The sequence below is a fragment of the Frieseomelitta varia genome, unplaced genomic scaffold (genome assembly GCF_011392965.1).
Source record: "Frieseomelitta varia isolate USP_RPSP 00005682 unplaced genomic scaffold, Fvar_1.2 scaffold_803, whole genome shotgun sequence".
NCBI classification, from domain to species: Eukaryota; Metazoa; Arthropoda; class Insecta; order Hymenoptera; family Apidae; genus Frieseomelitta; species Frieseomelitta varia.
In genome coordinates, this window is record NW_025110594.1 from 110,681 (window position 1) to 130,833 (window position 20,153).

At 41.5% G+C, this 20,153-nt stretch overlaps 1 protein-coding gene across 2 annotated transcripts in view; it reads right to left on the minus strand.

Moving 5' to 3' along the window:
* The window catches only part of LOC122536138 (protein lozenge-like), a 35,550-nt gene that overhangs the window by 13,843 nt on the left and 1,554 nt on the right, over window positions 1-20,153 (minus strand). The window contains exons 2-5 of one of the 2 annotated variants that reach the window (XM_043668263.1): window positions 19,597-19,827; window positions 14,123-14,236; window positions 9,674-9,784; window positions 7,229-7,528 (exon numbers count right to left, since the gene is read on the minus strand). In XM_043668263.1, coding sequence (XP_043524198.1) covers window positions 7,229-7,528; window positions 9,674-9,784; window positions 14,123-14,236; window positions 19,597-19,827 — 756 coding nt within the window. The remainder of the gene's footprint in view (window positions 1-7,228; window positions 7,529-9,673; window positions 9,785-14,122; window positions 14,237-19,596; window positions 19,828-20,153) is intronic. The other variant, XM_043668265.1, reaches the window with a different exon arrangement.

Sequence of the window (20,153 nt, forward strand, 5' to 3'; positions counted from 1 at the left end):
AGTATATTAACAATTGCATTACAAAATACACGTAATAATCAATATTAAAATTAATATGAAACAATAATTAAATAACCTACATGACGAGCAAGTGAATCTACGACAAAATAAAATTGAAAAGTAAAGAGAATAAATCGAATATTAAAAATCTTATTTTAAGATTTTTTAATGATTTGCGATATTGGCTTTTCCACGAGCCTTTATGTATCAAAAGTTATTTCATTCGTGGAAAAGAAAGAACTTGTTTTTCGCAGAAACTCTTGATTCTATAAATCGTAAGTCGTCATCAACGAAGGAAAAGAAGATTCGAATGAGAGAGGATAATGCCCTGTTGCGACGTATCAAGGATACATTCACAAGAATGCAAAATAGAGAGTTGCGATTGGCGAACAACCAGCAGGGAAATAAGTAGCAAGACGCAACAACGGTCGTGGCTGTCTAGAACGACGGTGGCGACGGATTTACGAGTTTAATTAAGTTCTGCGGTCGCGTTCGTCATTTCGGCGAGCATCGAAGCCTCGTTTGCGACCAAGTTTCCTTACTTACACGTATCGTGACTTATAGTAAGCGAAAGGCGCGTTAAAATCTGCATGAATGCACGAGGAAATTTTCTCAACCCTCTGCGAGAGACTAATAATACGATACAAGAACTCTTGGATTCTCATGAATCTAACATGGTTATTCTGAAACTTATTCACATTAAGTTTAAGCAACACTCCACATTGACTCATCTACGTACTGTCGAAATGTTTGCCAGTAGTTTCGTCGAACCTCACTCTAATATACCAACACGTTTCAATATTAATTCTAATTTCATGAAGAAAGAAATTCTAATTTCACGAATATGTGTAACGTTCGTTGTTGAAAGAACAACATCTCACAACTGAAGATCAAATTTCTCTCGGAAAGGATTAGAAAAACGAAACGAGGAAAGGCACATTAAATATTTTAGAGCGATTAAAGTCATCGGCAAGATACTTCAAGCAATCTGACCAAACACGTGATACTGTAAAATAAATGATACGCATTCGTGGTGTACTATTTTGTGAAAATTATGAATTCCATTGCAAATTGCAAATAACGATGTCAACGTGTCGTTCTGAAGACGGGTCGAAGAGGACGATTTATTTTTACAATAAAAAACGATGTGCTCGGCGAGGGTGTTGATTGCAAGCTTCCTAATGTGTCGCACGGATACTTTAGAGTTGCCGCGGCAAGTTTAAGCTTGTACGTTAATAACCTGCTGATAGAGCATGATAGGGGTTGGCGTGTCGCAAGGGAGACTCGCGAAAGGAGTGTATGTGACACTTTCCTAATTGCCTGGCAACTTCTCTGCCTGGCGCCCCTTTAAGAAAGGTAACCCTTCTTCCCCCTCGTAGACCTCAGACGCTTCGAAGGCGCCGACGCCACGAAGAAATTTAATCAACCACACGTGATACCAGCCTGGCGGAGGACTGAAAAAAAAAGAACCGTTCCTCTCGCTGAGACGAGAGAACGAACGAACGAACTGACTTTCCGGATGAAATTCCACGCGAATCCGGCTGCAGTTTGACATCAAACGACAAAGGAGACGAGGAGTCTCCTCTCTTCGCTCGTCCGTTCTCTTTCTCTCGCGTAACTTGCGCGGTAGCGGAGTGCCGTTTAACTAAAATTCCCGACCATCTCCCAAGGCGGAATAATGATTCCGTACAAGCACGCACTAGCCTTCCATTAAGCCCCCGGTTGGACGAAGATTTTGTCCGACGAGTACGAAACACGACAATCACTAGTAGGTGGAAGAAAAGGCAGAGGAACAAGCAGAGAGGCATAGAGCCGTGTTCTCTGCTACCAACCGAGGCACGTGGGAATCGCGAGATCTTTTCGAAGATCTTCGTCTTTTCAATTTTTCTAGTCTATTGGCACCGGGATAGATGTACTCTTATTAGGATTAATTTTACAACAAAGACGATTTCTCTGATTGATTAACAGTATGTGTTTTCCATAGATAAATATCTTTATAGAATTTTTATTGACGAAGTTTCCGACTATGAGCCGTATCTTATTTTATTGTAGAAAAGTATATTAAAATACCACCTTGGGAGAATAAAACGTCGCTCGACAGAGAAACAACAACACACAAATTGAAAAATTACTTTTTCAAATCGAGCGAATGAGCCACCCAACATCTTATCTTGCCTCAATAGAACTCTACCTAATTTCGAGTTCAACATAATTCCTCGCTGTCCCCTGATTCTACTTCTACCAAGCTTCTACGAGACGATCGCAAGGTAAAAAAGTCGAAAAAGGAAACAAGGAAGACAGATCCACAGCTTTCGGGTTATATCTACGAAGTAAACATCGACAGAAGAAGTCAGCGGAGAATATACAATCAGCGTGATTGTTTGACACCCCATAATCAGCATCCTTACCCCTACCAGCGTCAGCAGCGTCTTTGTCTCTCCTGCCCTCTCTGTTCTCTCCTCTCGTTTCGAGAAACAGGCAAGAGAGGACTCGCGAACCTTCCTCCCTTCAATTCTCTGCACCAGCTCTTCAGGTACTCAGCCCCGCTTGCCACTGGCGGGGCCTTATTACCCCGATCACGACTCGAGATGAGACTCCAGGCAAGAAGACGAGAAACGGACACGGTTATATTATAAGAGACAGGAATAACGCTCGCTTCCCTTTTTTCTTCACCTGCAGAAACCCTCCTAGCCCCGAGATTGTTGCTGTACGAGCTCGTTTCTGTTGCGTTTATCGCGAATAGAGACGGTGTACTTGTTCGAGGTTGGCAAGAAAGCTGGCGAAAGGAATGCTCCTCTGATTGGCGCGCCGGCTACTGTGGAACAGTTTTGCGCTTGTATTTTACGTGTCGTACGAAATATTTTACCATGGTAAAATTCAATAATTATCGATGTAATTGTACAGTTTGTCGTAGGATTAGTTTTCGATGTGATCTCCTTGCTTGTCGATCTCATTCCACATGCACCGCTTGCAATTCTTTGCGAGGAATTTTCAAACTGATCGATCTACTCAAACGCACACGCGCACTAGAAGAATATTTTCCTTGGACCACAATTCTCATTTTCAGTGATCAACATTTATTATTAGAAAATAAAACGAACAAATTTCACCAATATTGTTCTTTTGTTTTAATTTTATTCTACTCTCTCAGCCATAATAAATGGAATGAAAAAAAATCCTACGGAATTCATCGATGTCACTCTCTCATCGAGGAAAGGAAAGAAAACATCTTATTTGACCGAAAATAGCATTCAAAGTTCCCTCTATCTGTCTATCGAGGCAGAAGGCGGTTCGATTCATAGTCGGTGTAAACGCTGCTGGCCGAGTCACGATCGGCAGTGATCATGTAGGTGAGATTTAGAGAGCAATCACGAAGGAGAGACCGGTGGCGGTGCAGAAAGAGAGACGAAATAGCAAGGAGGAGGAGGAAGAAGATTACGAAGAAGAAGAAGAAGAAGAAGATGAGAGGAGTGGAAGAGGTTCGATTCAACAACGTCTGGCATCGCAAGCGAACCGAACCCGAGACAAAAGGAGGAGTTGGCTGCCAGCAGCGAACGGCAAAAACAACATGGATCCAGCTCTCGATCGATCGAGAAGCGATCGATCGTTCCCTGGTATTACGCAGACGTGCACGTGAGTAGTACGTGAGCCGCACCGGTGCTGTCTTGTAGGTTGCACCGACTGTAAATTCAGAGGTGCATCTCTCTGAATCGGCGCCCTGACTCGAAAACGCTCAGGAAGAGAAAGAGAGGGAGAGAGGGAATTGGCCACAACAGAGGCAAGAAGGATGAGGAAGAAAATTGCATCCACCGACGCTCATTTCGCACTCTCTGCGCTCATTCGTACGTGTGCCCAGGCCCTTGAATCTGCTCATTAGGCGCGAAGAAACAGGAGGAAAAGAGAAGAAGAAAAAGAAGAGGAGAGAGAGAGAGGAGGAGGAGAAGGAAGAAGAAGAAGTAGAAGAAGAAGAAGAGAGGAGAGATGAATGGGTTGACTGGTAAATGAAGCATTTCGCCACACTATTTCCATTCATGTGATAAGCGTGATAATGCGAGCATTACGAGCGGACGATCGTTCAGTTGGAAAAACATAATTGTGACTTATGGAGAGATTCAGAGTGAAGAAGAGACGAAAATTAACTATTTTCTTGACTGTTGGAGGGCATACTAAAATAGTTAATAGGAGATGTTCTTCTTCTTGTAATATCATTATTACACAATTAAAGAAGGAACTGAAAATGAAAACTAAATCTAATGGGTCCAAGACCATGTTTGCAAGTCTTTTGATGAAGTTGATGAAATTCGAAATCAATAAACTGTGATAAATATCCGGACTGGATCGCAGAATTATGCAGGCGACTCGAAGCAATTTTGATTACGAGAAATTATTGCAAAAAGAAAACCTGAAACGTGAGTTATCGCGTTGTCGTCTTGTAATCCTCACATAACCTCGTCGTTTGAGAGAAAAGACGGAAACCACTGTCTTGCAAAAGCAAGAGCCAAAGAAGAAAGATGAGAGAAAGTTCGCTACTCTAGATGAGGTAATTACAATGGCCGATCCAGGAAGGTGACACGGGTGCAGCGCAAAGTTGGCCCGGAAGGTAGGAACGATCGACGGAGAAGGTAGCCGAGGTCGAAGAGGAGGACGAGGAGGAGGAGATTAGGGCAAAGAGAAACCGCAACGTAGCTTCAAAGAGGTCTTGCCAGCCAGGGGCGCGTCTACTTAACTTTGATCAGGTCGAGACCGCTGATGCGAGACGAGCCACGCAGAAATAAAGTGGCTGCCGAGTTTCCCGCCTTTTTGCATCTTGAATTATCGACTCCCGATACCACCATATTTGCCTCTTCGAAATATTCCTTCGAAAATTACCGTCCAACCTTGTCCAAGCCAATTTATATCGTTCGAACCTCTTAACTCATCTCGGTACGATGAAATTTTTCGTTTTGTCGTATGAAAACGACATCAATTCCGATGTTTCAAATTACACATCGCCCTTGAGATTCGCGTGTTTTCTCAATTCTTATTACAAATTTTCCCATAGATGTTCATTTTTTGAACTGTCCGTGATTGAAAGAAGTTGAATTTTCCCCTTCAATTATTGTTTCTGAATTCTACGTTTCCTACGTTTTACTATTACAATTGTATTATTATTTCGTGTCACGTATATTATCTATACAATTTTGTACAGAAATATTAAGATACTTTCTTACAAGTGCGTGAAAACCGACAGTTCAATAATTAACCACTCAAAGTGTAGCATATTTCAAAACATGCACGAGAAAATATTTCCCACTCTTGGGAAGTTAAAAAAACTTTCAACGATCTCCTTTCGCTCTGGAGGCGAGCTAGGCACGATTTATGATAAACGCCGAGAAAACGGAATCGACGTAGCGGGTAAGTCTGTTTGGCGAGTGCAACGAGAGTGCAACAGGACACTTTTGCCTCGTGCTAGAGAGACGCAACGGTGAATCGTGGCGGAGATCAGCGAGAGAAGAGATGGAAACGGCAGGTTGAATGTCGTTATTACGTTGAATTAGAGGGTGCAGAGCCGGAACGAGGTATGAAACTATTACCTCTCCCTCTCTCTTGATCCCTCACCATCAGCTTCCACCCCTCCCCATTTTGATAGAGGAGAAGGGGTTGGGTGGGGTTTGTGCGTAGTTTCGAGTCGCTGCACGAGCCACGAGGATGCTGGTAGTGAGCGAAAAGATGATGATGCCCGAGGAATATCCGCTATGGAAACCAAAGGAGCAAACAGACCGGAAGACACGACCCCCATCTTTTCGCTCTTACTCGATCGAACTAGGATCATTAAAAAAAATTAGAGAAAAAGATTTGACAGCAGAAATTTGGACTTTTGCGTTTTTGTGAAATTTAACTTTGAATACTATGTGTAATAATATGTGAACTATTTACGACAGAGCTGTTGTTATTTAGTAGATTGCGGATTTTCATTCAGATTCTGTTCAAAAATGTACAATTACACATGTTCAGTGCGTTCTTCAATAGTTAAAAGTTAATATATTTTGTTGCACAACTGCAACAGGTTTTATAATGAAACAAATGAAAGTATAAGTCGCATGTTGTGTAAGAAGTTATAAAATTCTACAGAAGAAGTTTGTAATCCACGACCCGCGACTTGCTAATTTACAAATTAGTAATTAGCGAAAGGACGAGTCACAGGCTGTAGATTGTTACCTTCTCACTTATAGTTTTAAGTAGAACAGGACTTGGCGAGTCACTAACTTGACAGAAACCTCTCTTGCATAATTTTTCTAATGTTACTAGTGAAATTTCATCGAGGTTAATAAATATTTGTCACAACACAAGTTTACAGGTACATAGATGTTATTATTTCAATTTAAATGTTATTATTTTACGTAAAATCTGTTTTACGTGAAATTGTGAAACTGTAAATGAGAAATTTATAATCTACAACTTGTAACGTTATTAATTAACTAGCTAACGATATTAATGAATTGATAGGGTACAATTGCACAGACTTCTCATTTACAGTTCGTAATTTCGCATGAGGAAGGACGGAACCAAATGACTTTTCATTTATGTAATTAAGTATGAAATTCCATTCGTTCTACTAACAGACTTGTTACTATTATACAACAGGATATATTAACTCGTGACTCATAAAATTTCACTAACAATATTACTGCAATTGTGCAAGTGGCTCTGTTAATTAATCAGCCACGTAGCTTGGACATTCTGATTCGAATCGATCCGTTTCGTTTATGTTCTGCAACCTGTATAACATTGTAACGAGAAATCGGCGAAAACTGTCTCATATCTCTGTCTCAATCAATCCTTTAAACATATTAGGAAGGAAATCACGTCATTATTATCAAAGTTGCAGAACAATATAGAATTCATGAAATTTACGAGCGTTTGAAACTTAATACATACTATGTTACACAAACGTCAAATTCATAAGATATTAAATATACGAAGATGTTGAATTTCTCAATAACCTAAACGATATTTTACTAATTCGACTACTATATACGAGTACCTAGATAAGTATAGTATATGTATGAACTCAATGTTTCCCACTGCTTTTATTTTTTAACTATTTTTCCACGAATTTGTTGTTTTATAATTTACATTTGACCAATATGTCAAAAATTAGTCATACCATCAAAAAAACATTAGTCTATAACGTCAACAAACGTTGACAAAGAAGCACGAAAGGTAGAGCAGAAGATGTAAGACTCACCACCGTGCTGAGGACTGTGTTTGTAGCAATCTTGATGAGCCGAGGAGCCACTATTAGCTCCGAGGTGTGTACTGGAAGCAGGCGATGCGGTCGGATCGGTGTTGTTGGGGTTGGTACAGGCACCACTAACCGAATTCGCGGTGACGTTGTTGCCGACGTGATGCTTATTCCTCCTGTACGGTTCTGATTCCCGTAGGTAGGGAGTGAACGGGCTTGATGCGTCGGGGAAGGTCCCTCGCGCCAGTCCAGGAACCCGGGGCAGTGCAGGAACTCGCGCCAGTCCAGGGATATGTGTCTGCCCTGAAAAATAAACATAACACGTTTTTCTTTAACTCTACTCAAATTTTATCAATCTACCATCCTGTGGATTTATTTTTACTTTAAATCAAACTGAACGCAGATCATTAATCCTCTTGCATACTATTCTTACACTAGTCTGTTCTTCATACTAGTCATTTCTGTTTCTTTAATTGTAAGATTGAAAGATTATACTCTATATATTTAAATTTGAAACAATGTCACGTCAATTGATGGACTTAGAGACTTTATCTGTTCTAAACTTGTTAATGGATAAATCGTTGAAAGAGAATCTTTCGCAAGATTAAAATGTATTGTAAAAATTCAAGAACAACACAACTGTATTGTAACAGTGCAGACATCTAATAAGAAGAAAACGGAGATTTAAGAAAAAAATCTCGCTGCCCAAAGCAAGGACGTCCAGCGTCCAGAACATAGAGACAAGGAGAGTCAGATGTTTGTGCAATTAGCCCAATAGAGAGGGATAATTAAGAAACTCGAGTGGCTCGTGTCTCTCGATCGACTTCAATAGCATTCCTCGCACATTCCAACCGCCGCCAGTGAATTGATGGAGCCCTCCGGGCAGAGCCAAGTATCGTCGGTGTCTGCATAGTATACGCAGCGGACACGGCGATTCTCTATTGGGGCGGGTCGCAATATGCATACAGTCCGTGTGTATCGTTATACGGCGATGCACATTATGCGCCACGTGCATAGGCTCGATTGCTTACGTAATCACTGAACAGAACGTTCAGTGGCAAAATCACTAGGCTGGCTATGTAACCTATGGTATTTTATCCGCGAGGTATCGATTCGAGAGAGATCTTTCGATAATTTAGTAAATAGAAAAGTTTGGCAGTTGTGTACGTCTTTCAGTACAGTCTTTAGAATCCCCGAACGTTACGTTTCGATAATTTTTCTACATTGTTTCTTTAAAAAAGATTTCCCCCGAGCTTGGAAATACACTTGGAATACACAGGATCAGGACAGAGTGAACTATGTATTGAAATTCTCGAAGAGCATTTCTTCTTCTAAAGGAAATCCTTCCGTTTCATTTCCCATTCGTCGGTCCAGAAATGTGGAGCATAGTGTTCCCCTTTTGCTCTTGGTACCAGCGAGAAAGCGAAGAATGGGGGCTCGTGAGACGCAAATTGTTATTCCACCAGCGAGAGAAAGAACGAAAAGAAAGACGAGGGAATAAACAGTGGAAAGAGGAAAGGAAACGCGCGGGGCTGCAAGAGGAAGAAAGACTCGGGCCACGAGGGCGAACGACAAATAAAGTTCGACCGCAAACTGCACGAAATTGTCGGTGAGCCCAGATGGTCAGCTCCGGTGCGCCAACCGATGCCTACAAGATTATTCCTCGCTACCGACTACCACGATCGCCGGCCAGGAGAAACAAGGGAGCTCCGTGTTCGACTCCGCGACCGGATCCCACGACTTCTCACGTACCGGACGCTCGTAATGCCCCAAACGTATCGGCCGACAATCTTTTTGGATCGGCTCGCCGCCGTGGTGTTTCCATTCAAGAGGAGCAAAGTAGAATGGGATGCAGCACGCCGGCGGATAATTCAGAATGGATGATGGATCGCGACGGAGGAGAACGAGGCAGCGCACTTTCGTCCTTCCTACAAAAGAAGAAGATGCTTCAACGCGTGGTGACTTTTCCTACGAATTTTTCCACGAGAGATTTCTTCTAACATCTGTGGTTGTGGATGTAAAAGCGTGATGATCGTCAAACACGTTGCAGAATGAATGGAGTTGATACAGTAGCTTTCTGAAGAATATTCAGAGAATGAAATCGAATGTGTAATGACTGATGACCAATTTTGATATAACAATGTGTACTTCAGTTATCCATTAAGTTTCCAAAAGTTCCTCTCGTGAATTTTGCTTCTGCAGTCTCTCGTGTATCATTCCAGAGTGTTAATATCAAAAGAGAATGAGACGAATTAAGTGAAAGAACGACGAATGACATCCTTGTATCTCTTCCAACAATGTTTTCACTAAAAAGAAATGAAATAAGAAGAATTAACATTAAGTATGCTACGCGCGAACGAAAGAAGCAACTCGACCTGAAAATCGTTGTGCTTAGTTAATTTTATATCTTTCGCAACAGTGTAAGAGAATTTGACGAATCTAACACACCTGAACGAGGATCGTTGTTCGCTAGATTCAACATCGGAGCAGCAAGGATCTCTTCAAATGTTGGATCACAAAGGTTTGACATGGCTATCGCGTCGTGCCTGTTCAGGATATCTGAAAACGTACCTGCTATCCGAATCTAGAAGCGGAAAGGCGGTTAATTACAATGAACAAGAACGATCGTGATATAACACCTTCACCGATTGCCCTTTCGTTCTGCTCGTGGAACATGGTGAAGTAGAGAGACGAAGAGGGCGAGAGAGAGGCAGAGAGAACAATAATTCCAATCTCCGCAGCACGAGTGGTGGGCTTATCTAATCAAAGTGTGGCAGCCCCAGAGGACGGAAATAGCGCGGCTTTTTTCCTTCTCTCTAATAATGGACCCCTCCCTCCGCTCGTCTTACGTCCTTCTTCGCGTCGCGATCTGCCAGCATTTCGAGGATTTTTGCTCGAATCATTTCTATTTTCCTCGTTAGTTCCATGAGTTTCCCACCTTTGTGAAAATTTCTCGTCTAAACGTGGTATCTTCTGAGAAAAATGTTCTTTTCTCTCTTCGTAGAAACTATCTGCTTCTAATATTGTTTTCATGAATTCTTTATTTTTCTCTTTTCTTTTTAACGAAAGTCTACTTTAATTGCGATCTCTACAGTTTCAATGAACGGTCACTGGAAGTATTATCGTTCGATAACCCATGATTTCTCTCGATCCATTCAGACAATCTCCTAGAAACGTGCTTTTTCAATCCACGATCAACATACGATTTTAATATTTAACCGTGTTATACGTCCAACTATTTAAGAATGAAAGTTGATTTTCTTCCTTTTTCTTCTTTTAGTATTTCAAATCACAGTTGCAACACTTGAGCCTGGGATGAACGTACACGGTCGTGAATTTCAGGATTTCTTTCTATGAGGGCATGGAAAATGATTTCGAGAGAGAGAGAGAGAGAGAGAGAGAGAGAGGGAGAGAAACGCGTCGTGTATTCCCCGTCTAATCGAAATTCCAAACGCGGAGCAATTACTAGCCAAGCAAATTCAATTTCAACCTTTGACTGACAGCGGCCGATCCATCGATATTGTTTTGCCGGGAACGTTTCGATGATTTTCGGCCACGGTGACGGCTACCCGGTAGCCACTTTGTTTCGTTCCCTTTTCTCCGTTCATTCCACCCGATTCATCGCTATCTCTCCCATTCGTTTTCGTTTTCAGGCATGATCGAGGAATTGGCCAAATGTTTTTTTACAATTGAAGAGCAACCAGAACTTCACGTGATTGACACGAAAATATTAAGAAACATTAAGAATTATTAAGAAAAATATATTGACGTTTTAAACGTAGCTTAAAGCGCATAATAACTCCTCATCATCTACTCTACTCCAACGTAGACCGAAACTAATACAAGTCTACCAAGTATCGATACTCTCGGAGAGGAATTATTACGAAAGATACAAAGATTGACTAATACAATGAAGCTTAAAGTTCAGAGCAGTGACTCTTCACTGTCGAACTCGAACTCTATTCCAGACTGATACGAAAGCAACGTAACCAAAGTGTCCAAGGTGCAAACGTCACACGCTGAACTATAAATTGCCTATAGACCAAGCTTAAAACGTAGAACGCGAAGGTAACTTCTGCCAATTTCTCGAGGTTCCTGATACGTTCAAACGGTTCCAGTCAGGCTGTCGCAGCCTTGGTAGCCCGTTAATTCGGTTACGTGTCGTTCCAGGCTACGGTGACCGCGTTTGCAGTATTTACACGCGCTGACGGGCCAGCAGAATTACAGAAATTGCACGATTACCAGTGAAACAGCCGGTCGTGAGGCGAGACCGACGGGCGGGAGAGAAAGAAGGGAGGACAGGGTCGAAAAATGGGGCGGGCAGGGGTGGTGATTTTCGATAACAAAAAGCTCACGATTATCCACGCAATAATGATAGCCGGCAGGTGTCTGCGGAGCCGGCGCGCTTCGCCATCGTTGCGAGGACAATGAAAGCGCCGGTTGTTTTGCCCGACGGCGCTCGTACGCTGGTCGTTACATAGATTGTCCCTGGTGCGTGCCACGGCCAGGAGCAGCCACGCCATCGCCGCCCGAAATTCGTGTATGCAATATGTCGTGATGCGTGTCCTGTCTCTCGGGCGTCGATTCCTTTCATCCGCCGGATTCCGCTCGGGCGATCACCGTCTGGAATAGTTTTCACGCGTCGCACGTCTGTCTGCCTCCTCGGACGATGTCGCTCGTTGTCACGCTCATAGTCAGTTGGTTGCTTCGACTACGGAAGATCTTGGGTCTTTGAAGATCGACGAAGGTTTATTCATCTTTATATCCTGAATTGTTTTGATATTTAATTTAGGTGTTGGAATCTCTGGAGATTTGATTTGGTGAATGATGATTGGTATTAGATATAATTCACCGTGGCGCTGGATTACTTACTCCGACTGGAAAGTATGGATCTTTTGGGAATTGGAGAAGTAGTTCTGGTTCCCTAGGTACTGCAATCTTTCAGCGAATGATCTTTAGAATCAAAGGGATTGTTCACCACAAGACGAACGTTATTTGCTTCCACTACAAAATCTTGAATCTCTGAGGACTGAAGAAGAACGGCTTTTTGGATAGTGAATTGTTTCAGTCTTTGATGAATGATTTTTGAAATTGAAGATGTGTCTATTTGTCACACAGGTCGATTATCTTCTTTAACGAGAGTAGCTTGGATTTCTGAAGAAAAATTGATGATTTCTCAAGCATCGTTTGGCTTTGCTTGGCCTTTGAAATTAAACAAAATATTCATCCGAAACATTAAATGCAATCTATGTTCTTTTTCGACTATAAACAATTTTTCCATATTCCGTTGATCTCTATCAGGTCAGTCAGAAAAACAGCGAAAAAAAAAAACATCAATTTGCTTGTTTTGATTTTTCCCGACCAAAGTGCATACGATCAAACACGTCAAGCGCGTAGACAACTGTCAGCCCTTCTCTATTAACAAATAAATATTTAGAAATTCTATTCTGTCTTCCTGCCCGATCAAAGTTCGTTTCGATCGCGAAAAATGTACATTTTCGCAACAAAGTCGACGACTATTATAGATTTCTACGCTTAGGCGTGCGTCGATTGGCCTGCGGAACGTGAACGAACGATAAAAACGTTAGAAAAATCAATCACGCCGGACCATTTCGAAAAACAACGGCGGTGAAAAAAAAAAAAAAATCTGTGAGACTGGTGGGCACGCATCGTCCTACGCCTATCAATACTTTATACAACAAATGCGAAACGTCCGCAAAAAGCTGCCGTATTCGTGGTCGACTCCGCAGCGGCTATTAATCTGATATCGAAATAACAGGCATTTTTTTTTTCTACGGATGGAAGCCTGAAATTGGTGGCGCTCGCTTAAGCCCGGGACACAATTGTTCTGTATTTTTGAAAACTCCTCTCTCCTCGATGCAACCCTACACCGGTAGGTATCGTCGACAAATATTTATGGAAATAAATTTACATTTTGTGGAGCCATTATGTGAAACCGGCAACGGATAATCAAAAACTGCTGAAGTTTGAATATTTCCAGATTCAACGAAATTATTTTCATTATTCCTCTCTGGTCTTTCCGCGTGTCCAGTTATCCTCGCGGTTTCCAGATATTCAATATGTGGTAATTTTTAAAAACTTTTGCTCTGTTTTATATCAGATATCAAAATGCATCGGGAAAGCCTTAAGTCGATTAAGGTGAAATATCTGAAAAATTTTCCAACTTCCTCCCTTTTCTTTCCAAAGCCTAAGAAAATTGCAAAAGGTAGTTTCAATTAAGTGTAACATCACAATTGTACATCGTTCCATGTTCTTAAACGTGATTAAGCAACGGTAATAAACGAACATCTTTGGAAATCATAATATTTTTTAAGAACCTATTTTTCCATTCCCTATGTTAGAATATGAGAAATATATCAACAATCTACACTCGAGCAAGATAAATTCCACAATAATTTCGAATTAATTTCTCTTCTTCTGGAATTCTAAAGTGATTACGAACACGGTACGTGAACAGTATATAAACGGTTTCAGTTATTTGTATATCAAGCCGGTATTGCAAATACGCATCATACGACGCCGGTTATTAAGCATGGTCAAGCATCGATAATTAACGGATATTTTTGGAGGTTTTCATAGTATATTACGGTAAGTGGATTACTTTTCACGCGGCAGTGTGCTGGTAAAAGCATTGTCTATGTAGTACAGCTTGGTGAATAGCTAACCCAAAACACGCATACGCGTGGTACGCACGTCGACCACTGCATCATCGCGCACCATCTGCTCGGTAATGACTTCCCATTACCGCGTATAGGGACTTTCGTTGAATTATCGGTACATTTTCAGGGAATCCACGGATAGTAGCAGCCGGTGGTCGCGGATAGATCTCGCGATCCACGACCCTGCTAGAGAATGGAAAGTGTTTGATCTACTCACTCGTTTTGGAACGTGGTTCTCTGGGCCCATCGACAGTCACCTTGATGGCTCTCGTGTACGTGGCCACTTGGGGTGGTGTCGTTGATACTGTGATCGTGATACTGAAGCTTTTGCCTAAAACAGAAAGAGTAAAACACGATGAAAAAAGAGAGCATTGAAATATATTACCTTTTATTATATACATTATATAGGTTGTTTCATAAAATCGTTGATATATTAGTAACGTATAATTTTTATAAATGTATTAAAATTATTACTCATTCGTATAGATACATTTTAACTACATAGTTAAAATTTTATCCAATTTGCTTTAAGATTTTTAAATAGGGATGTACGTCGAAATATTTGAAACATTTGTTGGGAATAATAAAACCTCAGTTTCGAAATTCTGCATAGATAGGAGTAATGAAATTCCTAAAAATCATTTATTAACTAACGAAATTCTAAAATTATCGAAACATTTGAATAAATAAAGAATGAATTTTTTTGTACAATACACAGTGTGTAAGAACAAGTAATAAGATTTCTAGTTAGAGGAGGAATATATTACCTATCGAGTTGTAAACAAATTCGCGACAGAGCTATATCCTGTGGTCAGCGAAGCCAAGAGCGAATCGCGATCTAAATACTTTACGATTTCGTCCCGCAATTACAGCCACGTCCATTAGGTTCCGAGAGACCGCGAGTTTCTTAGAGCGCGCAGACTCTCTAATGCGGCGAGAAGAGGATGTTCCGGGGGTGGAGCACCGGTGTGCATACATCACCGATGAAGGTCTCGAAGTTGAAGGTCCGGTATATTAATTCCCTCTCCATAAACGTCCGTCGCGAAGAATGACTACGCTTTTTTAAACGGTCCATCGCGCGCTAATATGTATTTGGCAATTCGCTGCCTGTCCCAACGAAACAGCCTCTTGTCTCTTTCCGATGCTAAAGTCAACCGGATTATAGCCTCTTTTTTTTCTGAATTCACTTTGTGTCAGCACGGTCCATTTAAAAATAGATTGCTTTTATAGGTAGAAGGTATTGATCGTCTTGTTGTGACTCTTTGATTTTCAACGAAGATCGTACGAAAAACACTTCATTTTTGTTAATTTCCCTGTCATTAATTAACATCATTTTCACGAATGAAAAGAAATATTTTAATATGGCGTATACAGTGGTTCATGAAAGTATTTGGACACTAAATATGCAAGTCTCTTAAAAATCTTCCAATAGTTTGTCATCAACCCCACGTATTCAACTCCAAAACCAAAGAAGATCACGGGGTTGTTCAACAATACTTAAACAAAATTTAAAACTGCGCTATTGTAAAACAGTTTTACAATCTATCTCTACAAACGTTAATCTTGAAGTTTTAAGAAATGAATCCCGGAGTCTAAACCAAACCAGGAAACGCCGAAGAGAATCTGGAGCACGAGATTCGACGATCATCATCGGGCGAAAATACGACGAAGGCTCTTCATTTGCGTTAAAGAGAGGATATCTAACGTGTCGCGGACATATAGTCGTTTGTGTTGGCGTAAACGTCAACGATTTGTAATTGTCTCCCCTTGGTGCACCCTGGTCCACCTCGCTGTGTCTGTCAACATGATAACCGGCATCAAACACCCCCAACCCCGCCACCCCCGGGAGCTGCAACTGACTGCAGAGAGGCACGGCGTTATATCCTAGTTATAGCGTACCCTTTCCCCCGCGTGCAACCGCTCACTCTCCACCCTCCCCCTTCCGCCCCTTGTTTCACCCCCATTGCACCCCCGTGAGCCCGCGATGCTGTCACTCTCGCGCCCGTCATTGCATCCTTGTTATCGTCATCGTTTCGGTCCAGCGCAAAGTGGCTCGTTTCAGAACACCAAAAATCGCGCGTGTCGCGGTTCCTCTTTCTGGCTTTCGCTTTAAAATCGATTAGCCGCATCGATCGCGTTCGTGCACCACCGTTACGTTTGTCTTTCCGCTCTTACCGCGGCCGTGGATGACAACGCTCATCGTTGATGGACCGGACAGCGGATACAAATTTTTTTCTTTCTTCTTCTTTTTTTTTTTNTTTTTTTTGACAATTGTAAATGTAGCAACTCGGCGCAAAGCGCTCGTCTCGTTACTCTAGATGAAATTTTGTTCTATTATTCTAGGCGAACATAGGCCGTTCTTGGCAAAGTTTTAAAATCTCTGATTCACTCGCGTCTTTTAATTTCAATCGTATAGTTTATAGAAGCCGGATGGTGGCCGTAAGAAGAGACGAAAGAGGACAAACGACGAAAGAGGGGAAAAAAGCGTGAAAAGTATCGGAAGCTGATCGAGTCGGTACCGTACGCGACGATAGGAAGGGAATTCGCGCACGACACCCGAAGTGCCCCTTTCCCTCTATCGTCCGAGTCCATCGCATTTGGGGCTAATAATGCCGCACGGCCGATTTCCCCCACCCGATGGCCAGACCTGCGGTTAATACTCGATGATGGGAACGGTCATCTGCAGAGACAGGACACCCAGGCTGTGCATTCGCGAACGACGGACGGACAGACCGACAGACAAAACCGGGCCACGCGTATGTGCCACCTATATAACGTGCACCACATCGCCGGTTATTCAGCGCGACTCAGGGCTCGTTTCGGTGTGTCGGTGCGTTTCCAACGGTGCCGAGGATGAGATGAACGCCATCCCAAACCGCCCACACAACCATCCGAAACCACTCGAAACCGTCCGTTAATACTCGTGGCACCAGAGGGAGAGGGAGAGAGAGGGAGGGAGAGAGGAGCAGGAGGGAATCGGGCGTAGGGCTAGGTGTCTACTCACTCTCCAAGTGGGAGAGCTAGAAGCTGGGATGGAAAAGCGAAGGGTTCGGTGGAACGGGGACGAAGGTCCCGATTCCCGAGTCTCGCAACAGGATGTCTCTGCAATTGTCAAATAATTACTATCGGTGGTAATTTCAGCCGTGTCGATATAGACTGCGGTATATTACTAATTATAGGCACGAGGGCTTGCCTCGGGTCCCGACGATGATGGAACGCCCGTTTCAACCTCTGGCAGCTCCTCTCTTTGATCCGGCGCTACCACCTCCCTCCCTCTCTTTCTTCCCGTTTACCACTCGGCGGAAGAAACGTCGTCCCTTCAGGGAAGGTGATAATTGCAACAAACATCTTACTAGTTTCTCGTTTTCTACTTTTAACAGTGATCTTGTATATATTATGGTTCACCTAATTCTTTGTAGTTATTTCGTTTTATGTTATTAAAATATTCATGTTGTTGGTCAATCCAGTCCGATTTCAAATTCGAAGCTTCCAAATTCCTGTGCCAAATTCCTATCGACAAAACGACGATATTAACAGGGAAAATTGGAGAGAGATCTCTTAACAATTTATATGGGATTCTTTATACTTCGTTTTGTTACTAGAATACGTTGTTGGTTAATCTAATCTGACCAAACTTCGGTGATTGTTCGACTTGGTTTGACAAATTCTTAATATCTTGTACGAGGAAATTTCAAGTTCGACGCTTCCGAATTTTCCACTGAATTCCTTGGACGAATCGACGATATCGAAAGGGGGGAATCGGAGCGGTGCGGTAGGATTCAATCAAATTAATAAGTCGCGGAAACAAAACCTCGATGATAGGAGGGTAGGTAGACTGGCCGGTCGCGGCTGGTACGAGGGTGGTTTGGTCAATCGTCGAAATTGAGTATTACGGATTATCGAGGAGAGATAGTGAACAAAACAAAAAAAAAAAAAGGAAAAAAAAACAAAAAAATACACACACCAAAAACTAGACAAAGGGATCGAAGGATTTCGGCGAGGGACATGTCCCTTTCGCTAATTGATTTCGGGGGATAGCGTGTCCGGTGTCAGGAGGTGGATGGAGCCTCACTGACCCTGCACTTCATGATGAAATCGAATGAAACATAGATGATGCTATCGACGAACGTGCAGCTCGAGCGCGAGCAGTCCAGCTCGTTAATTCATAAATGCATCGTACGATGCGTGGGGTGCAAAATGCATTTGTAGAACCGGATGAATTTACCTGCTGGCCCGTAGATAATCCTCACCGGTAGACGTGTGCAAGCGTCCTTGAAATCTGCGACTTAATCGACGTAAAAACGGATTATTTAAAAAACTTCCGGTCGATCAACCCGTTTGGCAATCATTTATTAAAAGCTCAGTTCCCGTGATACGTGTAATTTTGCTCGCGGCTGGCACGATTTAATTTCTGCATTGGAGCTTCATCTATATCTTTCGAAGCAGTTTAACAACTGCGGTTTTCCGAACAGCGAATTAACGTGAAGTGCAAACTGCAAAGAAGATATTTAACATTTCTGGTTAATTTTTCGACTCTTTGTGTATCTTTGAAGAGCTTTCTAACAGAAAGGTTTACCTTTTTGACATTAACTACGCTTTAATTGATGTTGTACTAACTGTTAAAAAATTTTGTTCTTTGGAAACAAACTCTAATTATTTAACTAGAAAATACACTCGGCAGCGCTGTATGAATTCCAGATCATACTCCAAGAACAAGTATAAAGCCAAAATTCTTTAAAAGAATTTCAGGTATCTTATATTACACGTAATTAAGTGTAATATTAAGTGTAAAGACATGGTAAGTGAAGGAAACAACATAATAAATAAACAGCACGATAAACAAAATGTTGCTTTTGAAATAGAAACTTTTGCACTCCACTATAGCTACTTATCATAAATCTATGATACATTTATTAGAAAGCTCCTCGATTAAGTTTTAAAGTAAATTAATCAAAAGAGCTAAGAATATGCTAAATTAACGAAATAAATAAATGAACTAAAAATTGGAAATAAATAAATAAAAGATTAACGTTATTCTTTTATAATAAAGATAAGAATACTGATCGAATTTGCTTGATTTTCGAGACTTACAATCTTTTTCTCTGGCCGACGGACGATGATTTCTGATTAACGGCCAGTTGTTTCGGATGCTAGGTCGGGGCTACCGGCGGACATCGAGTAATGACTCTGGGGGCGGCGGGATGCGAGGGAACTCGCGGATGCGGAGGGTTTAAAAGCGAGAGACGAGTCAAGCGGGGTTTGAAGCCAGTTGATGACGATGATGATTACAATAACCGTGCTTTTAGGGGGTTCGAAATCACGGTACATGTCTCTCTCGTGTAGATAATTTACTGGCTGCTTTTTCAACGACTTACAAAGCAAACTGCCACTGACGATGACACTCGAAACCTCAAAACTAAACTCTCTCTATTGGCTTGTTTAATCAGTTGCCTCGTGCTTTGATCGTTTATCTGTATCTTTGATCGAACCATTAGCTGACATGCTCTTTTAAATGTAGAATCTTAAAAGAAGTTTACATTTATAAGTATATGATGTTGATCTAAGATATTAGTTTCAAAAGTTTATATTTTATATTATATTACTACAAATTTTAATAAAATAATAAGAACTTAATGAAATAAATACTTGAAGGAAAGAAGAGTTGAGAAAATCATTATTTAACATACTAACCCCTGCCACTTCTCCCAACGAACCTCAGGTCGTTGAACTTGGCGACTTGGTTCTTCATCAAGGTAGTGGAATTTCTCAGTTCAGCGCAACAGTTCTCGTCGTTACCCGCTCGTACTGTCACCAGAGTTCCATCGACGACTTCGCCTAGTGCAACAACTTTGAACGCCACAGGAAGCGTCTTGTTGGACCGCCAGTGAGTTGGCAGTTGACTGCAGAGAAAATACGGTGATCCTGGAAGATATTACAGAAGCAATCAGCGTTTTTGCAGAGACAGAGAGAAGATAGAATTATTTCTGAGAAGCAATTTGATTTTTATAACAAGTATCAATTTACGTATTTTTTTTTCAAATTAACATTTGAAAAAAGATTATATTTTATAATTACATAAAAATTTTCAAGTTTTTATATTTAATTCGTCTGATTCTACTTTCGTATACTTACACAAACACAAATATCATTCATTTCTCACGAAATATAACGAACGTTAGAAGATTGATATTGAAAATTTAAAAAACGTGATCATTCTTTTTTAACTTTTCTTAAAATATGATGTATAA